General features: G+C 40.0%; 1 protein-coding gene across 6 annotated transcripts in view; it reads left to right on the forward strand.

Moving 5' to 3' along the window:
* Positions 1 to 12842, forward strand: part of LOC132873390 (rab GTPase-activating protein 1) — a 121571-nt gene that overhangs the window by 85149 nt on the left and 23580 nt on the right. For all 6 annotated transcript variants that reach the window (XM_060908900.1, XM_060908901.1, XM_060908904.1 and 3 more), the window contains one exon: positions 9508 to 9621. In XM_060908900.1, the coding sequence (XP_060764883.1) occupies positions 9508 to 9621 (114 nt within the window). The remainder of the gene's footprint in view (positions 1 to 9507; positions 9622 to 12842) is intronic.

A 12842-nucleotide genomic window follows, 5' to 3' on the forward strand; every position in this document is an offset into this window, starting at 1 on the left:
TTATTCATCCATCCATCTATTATTAATTTGCTCAATCTAGCTGTTCCTCCATTTATTTTGTCATCCATCTGTTTATTCATCTATCCATCTAGTAATTAATTTATTCATCTATCTTCATCCGTCTGTCTATTTGTCTCTTATTTATCTGTTCATCTATTAGTTAATTTACTCATCCTTTGTATTTATTGGTCTTTTTTTTTCTCTGCTTGTCTGTCTTGTCCATTTCTGCTTTTATTTCCCTCATTCTCTTAGTCTATTCTCCTATCCATCCGTTTGTGTAATAAAGCTTGCTGTTCTTTGTTAGCCTCCACGTTCATTCTGATCACGATGCCATGTTTTGCAGTTTCCTTAGCTAATGTGATGAGCTGTGCCGTTCCCCCCGGAGGTAGATCAGGAAATGACATTTGACAACATTAATTGTAACTATTAGCAGATGATAAGTATGACGTGTTCTTTCGTTGATCAAAATTATAATCATTGGAAAGTCACACGAGGAATGAAACACTCATTGGTATAATGTGGTTTTCTTCAGGGTGGTAACAAACTCCATGTTGTTGATTTAATTTCCATGAACAGCACCCCACACACACGTTTATTTCTTCCTTCTCCCTTTTCACATTACATTCATATACAGAAACACCATTAGTTTGGTTTATATAGGCATGAACTCAGTATGGCTGTCTCAAGTTTGCTTTGTGGTGATCTTTTTTTCTGTCTTATTTATTTATTTATATAAAAGTCCTGTCATGTTGGGGGGGATGAAGGAGGGGTGTTCCTGGGAACCCTTGAGAGAAGCTAATAATAGAAGAAGTAGTATCCTGCTGTTTGGCTCCTTCCATTAATTCTTTGTTTGTTCGTTTCTTCCTGGCATTCTGTTTGGCATTCTAGTTGCCTTCGCGTTCGGCCTTCTGCCGTAGACGTTGTGTTAAAAATGTTTTGGGAGGGTGAGTGAGATTCTCATCGCTTAGCTCCATTTAATCCTCAGGCTGGGTCTCTAAAAATAGACAGCTGACTTTGTTTGTAAAGGCCGGACTTTTTGCTAATGAGGTCGTAACAGCGCTGTGGCAGTGTTTATTTTTTACAGATTCCGTACTTTACTTTATCAAACTATCAAATCACACTGAGGTAAACTCTAGAGGAGTAGAGCTGCACGATAACTGCTAAAACAATAATCATATCAGGATCAGAATAGTTTCATCCTGTGTTATTTTGAAAAAAAATGAAGAGGAAATAGATTTGTTAAACACCACTAGAACCTGAACGGGAAGGGATTTTTTGCACTGATACTGATGACAGAGTTTTGTGATTTTTTTTTTTTTTTTCGATAAATTATATCCACTCTATGGGGAGGGGGGGCAAATATTTCTTCATTCAAATAGAAATGTATTAAACTATTGTGAATAATACAAAGGTATTCAAACAGACATTAATGTACACAGGGAGGGTTTTTTGTTTGTTTTTTGTTTTTTAATGACATACACAACAGAATTACTTTACTTTAATTAGGACTTTATACATCTGGAAATATGTACATTTTTTATTCTTTTTGTGCCTTCAAGGTGTAATTAGAAAAATGTTAATGTAACTAGGGAGTACCTACTTTAGAATACTTCATTTATTTATATAGGAACTGAAAACATGCAGTTTGTCCATCTATGCTATTAATTTGTGTGCAACTAAAACTGCCTTTTTTTTTTTTTTTTTTTGAATAGCTGTATGCCTTCATCTGTTAAACATGCTGTTGCTACTCAAATGATTGTGATTTGTGACATTCCAAACACGCGTGTTGCCAACAGTGGAGTTGCAGTGTGCCCTCTGTTGGACAAACTACACAAAGGCTACACTCATAACATGGTTAAAGGGTTAAAGGATCCATGTTCTGTCTCTTGGGCTTTTTTTTTTTTTTTAAAATCGTCATTTATTGCGGTTATAAGCGCTGGCACCGATTTATCAGCAATCAGTTGATAATGGCACACTGATTTATCCATCAGGCCCTTCATGCCACATTGTAAGCCTGTATTATATTTTTTATATTTAAATGTTTGCTTAAATATAAAATATCAGACTACAGTATGCCTTCGTGTAGGTGTAGTAAAGAAAATGGTTAAAGCACATGATTAGTGTGTTTCGGGCTTTACACGATTTGTAAAGATCATTTACACATTTTGTAAACATCATTAAGGGGGGAAAAAAAACCTGAAGCTTTATGAACCCTTTTGTAAAAGGGTTTTTCTGGTGCCAGTTCGTTAAAATGACGACCTGTGATACGTAGTCGGAAATGACTGTTACTGTACTTAAGTACATTTAATTTGATGCTTAATTGTTTTTAATAGGTTTTTTTTTTTCTCTTTTAAAGGAGAGACTGTGTATCAGGCAAATTTACTTTGACAAATTCTTATCACTTCTTCTAAAAGGTATTGGATAAATATCCAAAACATTTAACATCATTAACATTCATCTGACTCGGAAAAACCCAAAGAAAACACCCTCTCACCTTGGAATTCCTATTTGGGAATTGGCCTCCTTACACTCGAGTTCAGCAAGTGACATCAAATCAAAATGGCCGCTCACAGCACGAACAGTAAACACCAGAAGCACCTCTTGACGTTAAAGGAGTTGTGTGTTAAATCAGTCAACGCATGGACATGTTCACTAGAACACTGACTCTACAGTTAGAGTTAAAATACACATCACTCGTCGCAGTTAGCATGCTAATCTGATTGCTCATAAAAGACGATCAGCTCAAATGTGCGGACTTCAAAAGTGACTTAACTTACTACTTTTAAAGTAATTTGAATGCAGAACTGTAGTAATTAGTTTCCTTTAGACTGAATTAATGAACTTGGCGATCTAGCTCATAGTGTTATTACATTACATTACCTACCACTTTGTTCGCCATTTAGGTTGTAGTGCACTGGAACTTGGTATTGTTACATGATTTATATCAGAGCAAACAGTCAGCGTTCATCAGTTCTGTAACTTCAGAATTATTAAATTAAAATTCAAATCCAATTAATCGTTTTCGGATTTCAAGTCCTCTCTGATCCTGCGGTCCTCGTCTCTTTCCTGTCAAGCCTGCATTTCCTGAGCACATTAACAGGATTATGTTATGTGGTTGTAAAAGATAGCAGGGTTTCTCATAATGTGAGATTAATGCTCATATGGTCAGGAGCTCAGCTGCCTGAAGCCTCGCCGTCTTGATGCTCATTATACTGTAAGCAGGAGAGAGAGAGAGAGAGAGAGAGAGAGAGAGAGAGAGTGTTTTCCCAGTGATCCTTGCTCTATCATATCCTCAGCTTTTTTTGCATTAATATGTGTTTCGGAGGTGTCAAGGCACGTGCGGCCACTGAAGCAAGCATGTAAAGTGCTGCTGAGCGAGTCAGCCGAGCGCTGCAGGCTGCAAATGCATTATTTAAGATCTCTTCTCTTCCACATAAACACACCATCAATAATGGAGAGCGCGGATAATTAATCTTTGAAAAACGGGGCTATGTTCAGTAAAACCGGAGTCCGTCGGAGCAGTCTAAGTGAGGGGAATGAGTTCATCTGTAACGTGTCCTGCATGTTTGTGCACATGCAACAGACGCTGAAGTTTAGTGTCTAAAAAAAATAATCATGAATAATGACAAAGGAGGTATAAATGCAGACATGGCAACATGATTTTAGAAATGTGTCCCTGCTTTTAAGAGACAAGACTTGTTTGAAGGAGATGAATAAAACATCAGCACTGAGGCAGCAGGCTGAAGACACCAAGGCAGAGACTCCCATCTCCACTGATGCTGACTCGTGTCTGTGTGAAGGTCCATCCATCTGTATTTATGAGGTGTTCCTTGCTGTAGGCGACTTTAAAGCTCAGATAGAGTCGGAGTCTCGGGTTTAGTCCTATATGGTTTGAAATTTTCACGGTATTATAAATATCACGGTTTCACTATATCATGGTATTGATCAAGCATTCAGGAATACACAAGCTGGAGATGAAAATTAAATCAATGTCCTCCTGAAAACAATCTTACTCGTACTACAGGGCCTCCGTTTCTGGTCAAAGAGACACGACTGCACTCAAAACCATCCGAAACGAAATGTAAGTAAAAAACAAGATCAAATTCACTCACTGAAACTGAAATTTCCAAAAATGAGTTCATGATTACTTTTGGTGGGAAAATGAAATTAAGAAAAAAACGTATTACCCCAAAACAGCAACATTTACTTTCCTATTCTTTATTAGCTTAAATATTCCTTTTATTAAATTAACAAAACAAAACACTGGTTTCATTTTCTTAATAACCAGCAATAATTATTTACCCACATTTGTAACGGTTGGAGTAAAATATAATGACCTCACTAAAATATTACTTTTTAGTGAGGTCATTATATTTTACTCCAACCGTTACAAATGTAACAAATAAATGTAACATGATGAATGTTTTTATTTTTATCTGTTTTTTTTTCTTCTTTTATGGCAAATACTTCTCTTCAAAAGAAACTAATGAGTAAAATAAAAAAATTTTTTATTTTCACAGTGATATGCACTTTATTTTTCATATCACTGTGAAAATAAAAAAATTTTTATTTTACTCTTCATTAGTTTCTTTTGAAGAGAAGTATTTGCCATAAAAGAAGAAAAAAACAGATAACAAAAATAAAAACATTCATCATACGTTCAAAAACGTTCATCATAGTGTGGCACTGTATTATCTAATGCTCACTGCTTATAACTCTACACCTACCCGGTGGAGATGAGCTGGGAAACTGAAGACTGAAGGAAAAGTATTGAAAAGTATTTTTCCAGTCTCACCTGTGAAAGGTAATCCCATGTGATCTCGTTTGGACGGTAAACCTGTTGGTACAGTTAAACGCAGCATGCGACAAGCCTCAGCAGGAACTACGGGTGACTCGCAGGGCCAAATTAGAATTTGCGTTAACGGCACTATTTTTTTTTTTAATCGCGTTAAATTGAAATCGCACTAACGCGTTATTATCGCGTTAACTTTGACAGCACTACTTTTTATTCAAAATGAAAAGTTGATAACTAAAGCCTTTTTTAAACAAACTTCTAAAAACATTTGTTCTCCCTCCATTTGCTTCTTTTCATCTCTCAGGAGTCTGTAAAAAGAGAGCTCCGAATTCTTGTTAAATCTATTTGTACAGTCACACAACAGCTCTTTCACATTTTGCATCTGTTTTGTGTGTCTTTAAGAATTAGAGTGGTGTTACTTTCACCTACAGTGAAGTCACCTGTATTTCTGCTACTGTACGTTATTACGGAGTCAGACTCTGCTGTCTGAACAATGCAATTACTGTTAGGAAAACTTAGTGATTGTACAGCCTGATGATTTTTTTTTTATTAATTTGTATCGTGATTTATCATTGCATGATATATTGTTACATGCAGAAAATCTCGAATTGTCAGTATTTATTATGTTGCTACTGTTCTTCCTTGGATTTGATAGACGTGTCTGATGAAATTACAAACGCACTCAAAATGGCAGCTGAGGTAACGAGGTACCTAATGTGTTTGACAGTAGCAGATTAAACACATGGTTTTGAGTGCAGTCGTGTCTCTGACCAGAAACGGAGGTGCTGTAGTACGAGTAAGGGTGTCAGAATGACGTTTACACTTGGAGTAGTTCTCAGTATTGGTCATCGCTACATTGCTTTGCTGTGCTCATTTGCATAAAATTAAGCTGCACATCTCGTCGCTAACATAAATATGACAGCACACTTATTTAATCCCCTATGTAGTGAGCAAAAAAAGCCCTTTTATGAATACTATATAAGTGATGATTCTGTGAAGTCAGGGTTAAAAGATGGCAGATGTTTACGTGCACTTTCCAAGCTGTGTACGTCTTCTGAATGAATATGGCGACATCCAAGTGCACTTGCTTTTAAGGGAGCAAGTGGAGGTTTGGGGTGATTTAGGGACAGAGCTGGTGGTGTGAGAGTCACCTTGCTGAGGCACTCTTAAATCACTCTGACAGTTAGAGAGGTGGGAGAGTGTACTCGACTTCAGCATCGCGCGTGTGTGTATTAAAGCTGTCAGAATTAGTTTACTCTTTCAGAATTTTTTATATTTATGTAACACTGAGGTTTAAAGTGCATATCCTGGTCCAAATTCGCTTTTATTTTTTAAACATGAAAGTATGTCCCTTTACACACTCATCCAGAAGGGTAATTTTGCACAAGGCCATCTGTCTACAGCAGAAAAAAATAAAATAAAATGTGTCTGGAAAAATCCCAAGGGAGTCTGGAGCCAGATTCGTGACGTCACCTGCGGAAGCGCCAGCAGGCTGCGCGAGCGTGCACGGTTTCAGTGCACAGCCTGTGCAGACCAAGTTTAGCAGCGAGCGATTTTGCATTGAAATATGGAATTGTCACCTGAGCGCAATGTTACTTCACCTTTGGATGAAGAATGTAATGTTGCCACACCCTCCTATGATGCATCTGTTAACCATTTTAATAATTACGTGATAACGTTGAAGAAACTTGCAGAAAACCACCAGGTCGTTTTCTCATAAACCAACCAGCGCTGACGTAGGATTCAGAGGGAGGCGTCCTGCGCAGACCAGTTCGCCTCAAATGGCTTGATTTCAACTGAATTTTTCTGGTATTGCACAAGGTAAAAAAAAATTGCACAAAATGTGATGGATATTTGACTAAAGTTTAATATAAACTAGGAGAATTACATTGATCTTGCGCCTGAATTTACCCGTGATATGCACTTTAAGATCCCAAGTTCTAATTAAACATCAGCAAGAAAATCACTTCTGTTCAAGTAAATTAACGACAGGGTGATGTGATGAAGCGGAGATACTGTTCCCACTCTGAAGCTGATTAGTTTCCTCGAACAGTACAACATGGTGTTTTATTATTCTTACACCATAAATTTGCCAACGATTGCAATTTTCATTAATGAAAGAACGACACGTTCTCCATTATTGACTTGAAACGTTTCCTCGTTCCGTCACTTTGTCGTGTAAATCAGACTCCTCCAAAGGGCTCGGTTGAGGCATAGGATTGTTAGCCATCAAGATGTCTTCCTTCTCATTAACGTATCCGTTTCCATTCACACAGTGCTTTCCTGGAAATTCCCAGTAAACGTGCATGCACACGTGTCAAAGTGGATTGCGTTGCTGCGTGGTGGGATTAACAATCGCAAGGTTTGTTATTTGAAAAGTGTTTGGTGAAGAGGGTAAGTCATGTGATCAAATGGCAACACCCCTTTTTTCTTCCAGTTTCCTTTGATGTCTATAAATATTTCGTGTTGAACCTCACTGAAGGTTGTGTCCTAGACTTTATACACACTCGGTGCGAACCGAAGCCGGATTGGCTCCGTGATTCATATTCCTAAGGAGCGTTAGTGGTCATGTGACTGTAGGTGTTATGAATCTGGCCATTTATGGAATTTAATTTATGTTTTTAGGTGAATGTGAGGCGCTGGAGGCTGAGCGCCGAGTCTAACAGATTACCTGGGAGGAAATTGCATGGAATGAACCAGAGAGAGAGAGAGAGACAGACAGACAGACACACACACACACACACACACGCGCACAGACAGAGATAGTTGGAGTCCTCCATCTTTCCCTCTGTCTTTTTACGAATGTACAGTAATTCTTGGATGTGAGGTTCCTCTTGAGTTGACTGACTCTCTCTCACTCTCTCTCTCACACACACACACACACACACACACACACACACACACACACACACACACACACACCTTTTCCAAACACAACCTAATTGACTGTAAGTGGGCCAAGCCAAGAAATCCCCCTCCCCCCTTCACTCACTCCTTCCCTTCATCCCTCGGTTTCTCAGTTCTTCAGGTCACATGCACAGCTGAAAAAGTTAATGTGACCTCCATTTTGCTTTTCCCCACATAACCAGGAAACCCCTTCAAACACAGAGGCGTTAAACACACAATATCTCTGATCATTAAAAGCAGGTAGAAAAAACTATACAGACTCAAACGTTTATGTCCCCTTTCTTAATGAGAAATAAATAAATATTCTCCAATTACTTGTCTGTCCAATTTTCGAATCTCATCTCATTATCTGTAGCCGCTTTATCCTGTTCTACAGGGTGGCAGGCAAGCTGGAGCCTATCCCAGCTGACTACGGGCGAAAGGCGGGGTACACCCTGGACAAGTCGCCAGGTCATCACAGGGCTGACACATAGACACAGACAACCATTCACACTCACATTCACACCTACGCTCAATTTAGAGTCACCAGTTAACCTAACCTGCATGTCTTTGGACTGTGGGGGAAACCGGAGCACCCGGAGGAAACCCACGCGGACACGGGGAGAACATGCAAACTCCGCACAGAAAGGCCCTCGCCGGCCACGGGGCTCGAACCCAGGACCTTCTTGCTGTGAGGCAACAGCGCTAACCACTACACCACTGTGCCGCCCCAATTTTTGAATGTTCATATAATTTGCTTTCTGGCTGGTTTTAAGCCACACCCACTTTATATATTTTCTGTCCAGGAAGAATTCCCATCTTGCTCCTGGTATTCCTGGCTCCACCTCAAACCTGACATACTGAAGATAAACGAACGAATGTTTTGAGTCGATAAATTTTGCATTTTTGCAGACAATTTTTTTTTTAAAAACTATTCGCAGGATGGCTTCATTTAAGGAATCCTGGAATGACAAAATTTAAGTGCGTGTGTGGGAGAGAATCAAATACAAACATGTGCATCAGTGCAGATGTGCTCCAGCTCACAAGACACACACACACCAAAGCTTCCTTCACAATCTGAACCCAAAACAAGCAAATAAATTTTGTTTCATCTTTATGGACAATAATTTCCTCGGTTAACTTCAGTTTGCCTTAAACTTCACATAAAATTAGCTTTTTATGTCAAAATAACCTTTTTAATGTTTTTTTCCCTTGGATCTTGAATAACCGTAGCCTGAAAAGTTTGTTTTATTCATTTATTTATTTTTTGGCAGTTCAGTGTTCACACTAAAGTGTCTAAGTTTGTGAGTGATTTATGAAGAAGTGATGTAGCACCAACAGAAAAAGAAAAAAGGGATCAGAAAAGAAGGCATTTTTTCAGTGATTTTTTTTTTTTTTTTTTTTTTTAAGTGGGGTCCACTCATTTCACCAAACAGCTGTCGTATGTGCTAAAAAAAGACTTTGTTTAGACTGACTACATCTGTTTCTTCAGCTGAGCAGCATGACTGTGTACAGTCTGGAGAGGGTCTTTAGGGATTAGCGCGTGCACACACACACACACACACACACACACACACACTCTCTTAGTTCTCTAATACTCTTACACCTCATGGCTCTTGAGCCCTGACACTCAAACATGTTTATCCAGCATGGACAAGACACATTTTGCAGCAGGGTCATGATGCTGTCAGGGAGTTCCTCTGCGTTTCTCACAGATGCGAGTCTCAGTCCAGATGTGCTTAGAGCTCTGGAGGAAATTGTGGGTTTGTTTGTTTGAGTTGCTTGGAGTAATATTTGTGTGTGTGTGTGTGTGTGTGTGTGTACAGGAATCTCCTCAGGACAGTGCCATCACTCGAGATATTAATCGCACATTTCCAGCACACGACTACTTTAAGGACACTGGAGGTGACGGTCAGGACTCGCTGTACAAGATCTGTAAGGTGAGATGTGCACGCACGCACATACATATGCACGGACAAACTTTACATCAAGATTCACTGAGCTAACATTCTTTTCTGCATTAGTTACTTCAGACCACAGTGATTCTGAATTCTTGATTCTGATTGGTCAGGAAGTGTTGATTAATTTTCTCCAAGTTTATTTAATACATTATCGTTTCTATAGTAACATTCTTCAGAGACTCGTTCATATCTTGAAGTTTTCTTAGGCTACATCCACACGACAACGGCAACAACATTTTTTTTTTTTTTTTTTAGCGGGTAAAAAAAATATCGCGTCCACATGGGCAACGGATCAGTAAAATGTCAGGTACATATGGCAACGCAACGCTTGCTGAAAACGATGCAATACACATGCCACACCTCTACGTGCGCTGTAAGACGGTCCCATCGGAGACACTAGAACAATAGAAGAAGTAGGACGCATGCGCATAAACCCCTTCTTCTACCCGGCGTGAATGAGTGAGTGCTGCTTGTTCTAGTCATGTGGTTGTGACGTCATTGTAAACAAATCCGTTCTACTCATCCAGACGACTTCGCAACGGCGCCGTTGCCAGATTTTTCCACTCTGGAAACCGTTCTCAAAAAATATCGTTTTGGGGCACCCAAAACGCCGGTGCCGTGTGGACGCCAGGCCGAAACGGTAAAAAATTTTATCGGATTCACCTGAATCCGTTGCCGTGTGGACAGGGCCTTAATGTACAAAGACATTTTATTTTGCATTTATGGAAGGCGTCTCCAGTGTCAGGAATCAAGCTGCGCAGATGTCCCACGACATTTAAACGTAACTATAAATGGATGAAAAAGTCACAGGCATGCTCCCAGTAATACACGAGCTATGTTCATGTGACAAAATCTGAACAGCTAGCAAACCAAACTGCAGGTTCAACCCTAAGTGACTTGCAGTCGGTTATACAGTGCAGTAGATAGGGCGTAGAAGCTGCTGTGTAGTTAGTGCACGTGTGTAGAGAATGAAATAGCTCTGGTCTGAACGTTACTGTTGCCATAGCAGCATCAGTTTGGGCTCTTGGCTGTTAGTTTAGATGTGAGTGGTCATAATCGCTCTGAGGGTGTTGACGAGGGTGTGGCCGCTGAGCACTTGGACTTTACCACCAGGGAAACTGATTTACACTCGATGCAGCCTTAACGTCCCAGACAAAGTTCAAACGGATGACCTGACACACTTTCCTGCATCCGTGTTTGTTAAACAATTACTTTTTCTTTCTATTTTTTTTCCTTCCCGTCTGTTGTAAGGTCACTAGGTTTATTGTGACGGCGGTGACGGATGGAAGACGCAGGACCGAATATTTGATTTGCGTCTTAAGGCGCCTCTTAATAATTCACCACCCCTCCTCTGTGGTGTTTACCGCCATCACTCAGAGCTACATGGATTTTTTTTCTTTATTGACCTCGTAATAATTCAGCTCGCTCACTGTACGCTCTGAGCACCCAGGGGACCTCAAGACGGCTCAATTAAGAGTTCACCAGGTTTAATATGGCTGCGCTTTGCCAGGCTGTGTTAAAAAATTTACACTGTTTTTAACTCGACCAGAGATGCACTTTTTTTTTTTAAAGCAATAGTTAGTTTTAGCCAAAAATGACGTCAAACTTTTTGTTCTTTTAAAGTTTGTTCTTATTTCCTAACAGGTAACGAAAACCTGTATCTAACTTGAGTATAATTTGTCATAATTCTGAAAATCTTCATGATGTAAATTTTCAGCAGTGAGGCGAGCCGCTCCATCAAAATGCGTTCCTTTGTACGAACAGAGACGCCTCCCTGCACTTTTCAAGTGCTTCTCTGCATCTCTGATCGCTCACGCACACCCTCTCAGGCTTTCGTCTAAACGGGGGAACAGGGGCGCTGCGCCCTCTTACTCTCGGCGTGCGCCCCCTTACCGACTCCGTGAAAACATCCCAGCAACACTACGTGACAATGTGTCTGATCATCAAATACGTTATAATTGCTCCAAAAATATTCCAATCATAGTAGATACACCACCAGACGGTGCAAAAACAATCCGAATTGGCGTTTTCCAGACTGAGGCGCCATGTGGTTTAGTTGTTTACTTGTCGCGGCTGCTCTCGCGAGATTTGACATGGGTTACATACAAGGCGAGCTGACTTGTAGAGCGAGATTTCTCGAGACTGAATGACCTTTCACCCACCGGCGCGGAAGCTTTTGACAGAAGTAGTTCGCGAGTTGTTTTTGTTGACACTTGGGCATTTAAAGATGTCATCCCGCGGCACGAAACGGAAGAAAGCCAAAGACTGTCCGGGGCAGAAGAAGATTACTTCTTTCTTTTTCAGTGTTGACAGACAATTTGTTACAATTTCCCTCTCAGATAGCCTCAGAATGTCCCATTGGAGCATTTTTCAAAGGCTTTGCATGGCGGGGACAACCGGCACCATCTCCCCCTCGCTATGGTGAGCGCCCTCATACTAAATTTTTCTAGAAAAAACCCTGCCTCTGAACACAGCACTGATTTGAATGTTGATTGCATTTCAGTGTAGCACGAATGCAGCGCACTGATGATGGTGAAATGAGGGAATTAATTTCACTTCTGACAAAAAAAACCCCCAAAAGACAGCATTTAATTCTTATAAAACAGTCCCACAAAAGATAACGTGACCCAAGAGTGGTGCAGTGAAGGCATTGCTTTTCAGTGTGGCACATTTTCTCCATTTCATTTTGTAGTTATCTTTAGAGAACAAAAGTTCAAAGTCACAGATATTTAAAAAAAAAAAGTCATAGGACAAAATCTTAGATGAATCACGTTGTTCTTGAGTGTCAGACTCAGTTAGGGGGCGTGGCCTAAAGTTGGAAGGTGGCGGTTGTAGGTCAGTCATTTTGAGTACATGATCTTGGAACAATTATTGTCCTTGACTGAGATGAGTGTGTCATCACTTTAACAAGATAGTAGCTAATCTGGTAGCTATAAACACCCCTTAGTTCCTACACTGATACACTGACTGACTCAATTTGGTCTACGTGGAACATCAGAGACGACACCACACACACACACACACACACACACACACACACCCCGAAGATGTTGTAAGTTGCCACAGCAATTTATAGTTTTATGGTGATATGTGTTGCATGTTTACATTACATCCTAAATATTCTCTTTTGTGTTGTGCTCTGTCAAACTTTAACGGGTAATAGAACATACCCATTTCTGATTGGCTAATCAGTGTCTAAA

Source organism: Neoarius graeffei, chromosome 25, assembly GCF_027579695.1.
Source record: "Neoarius graeffei isolate fNeoGra1 chromosome 25, fNeoGra1.pri, whole genome shotgun sequence".
NCBI classification, from domain to species: Eukaryota; Metazoa; Chordata; class Actinopteri; order Siluriformes; family Ariidae; genus Neoarius; species Neoarius graeffei.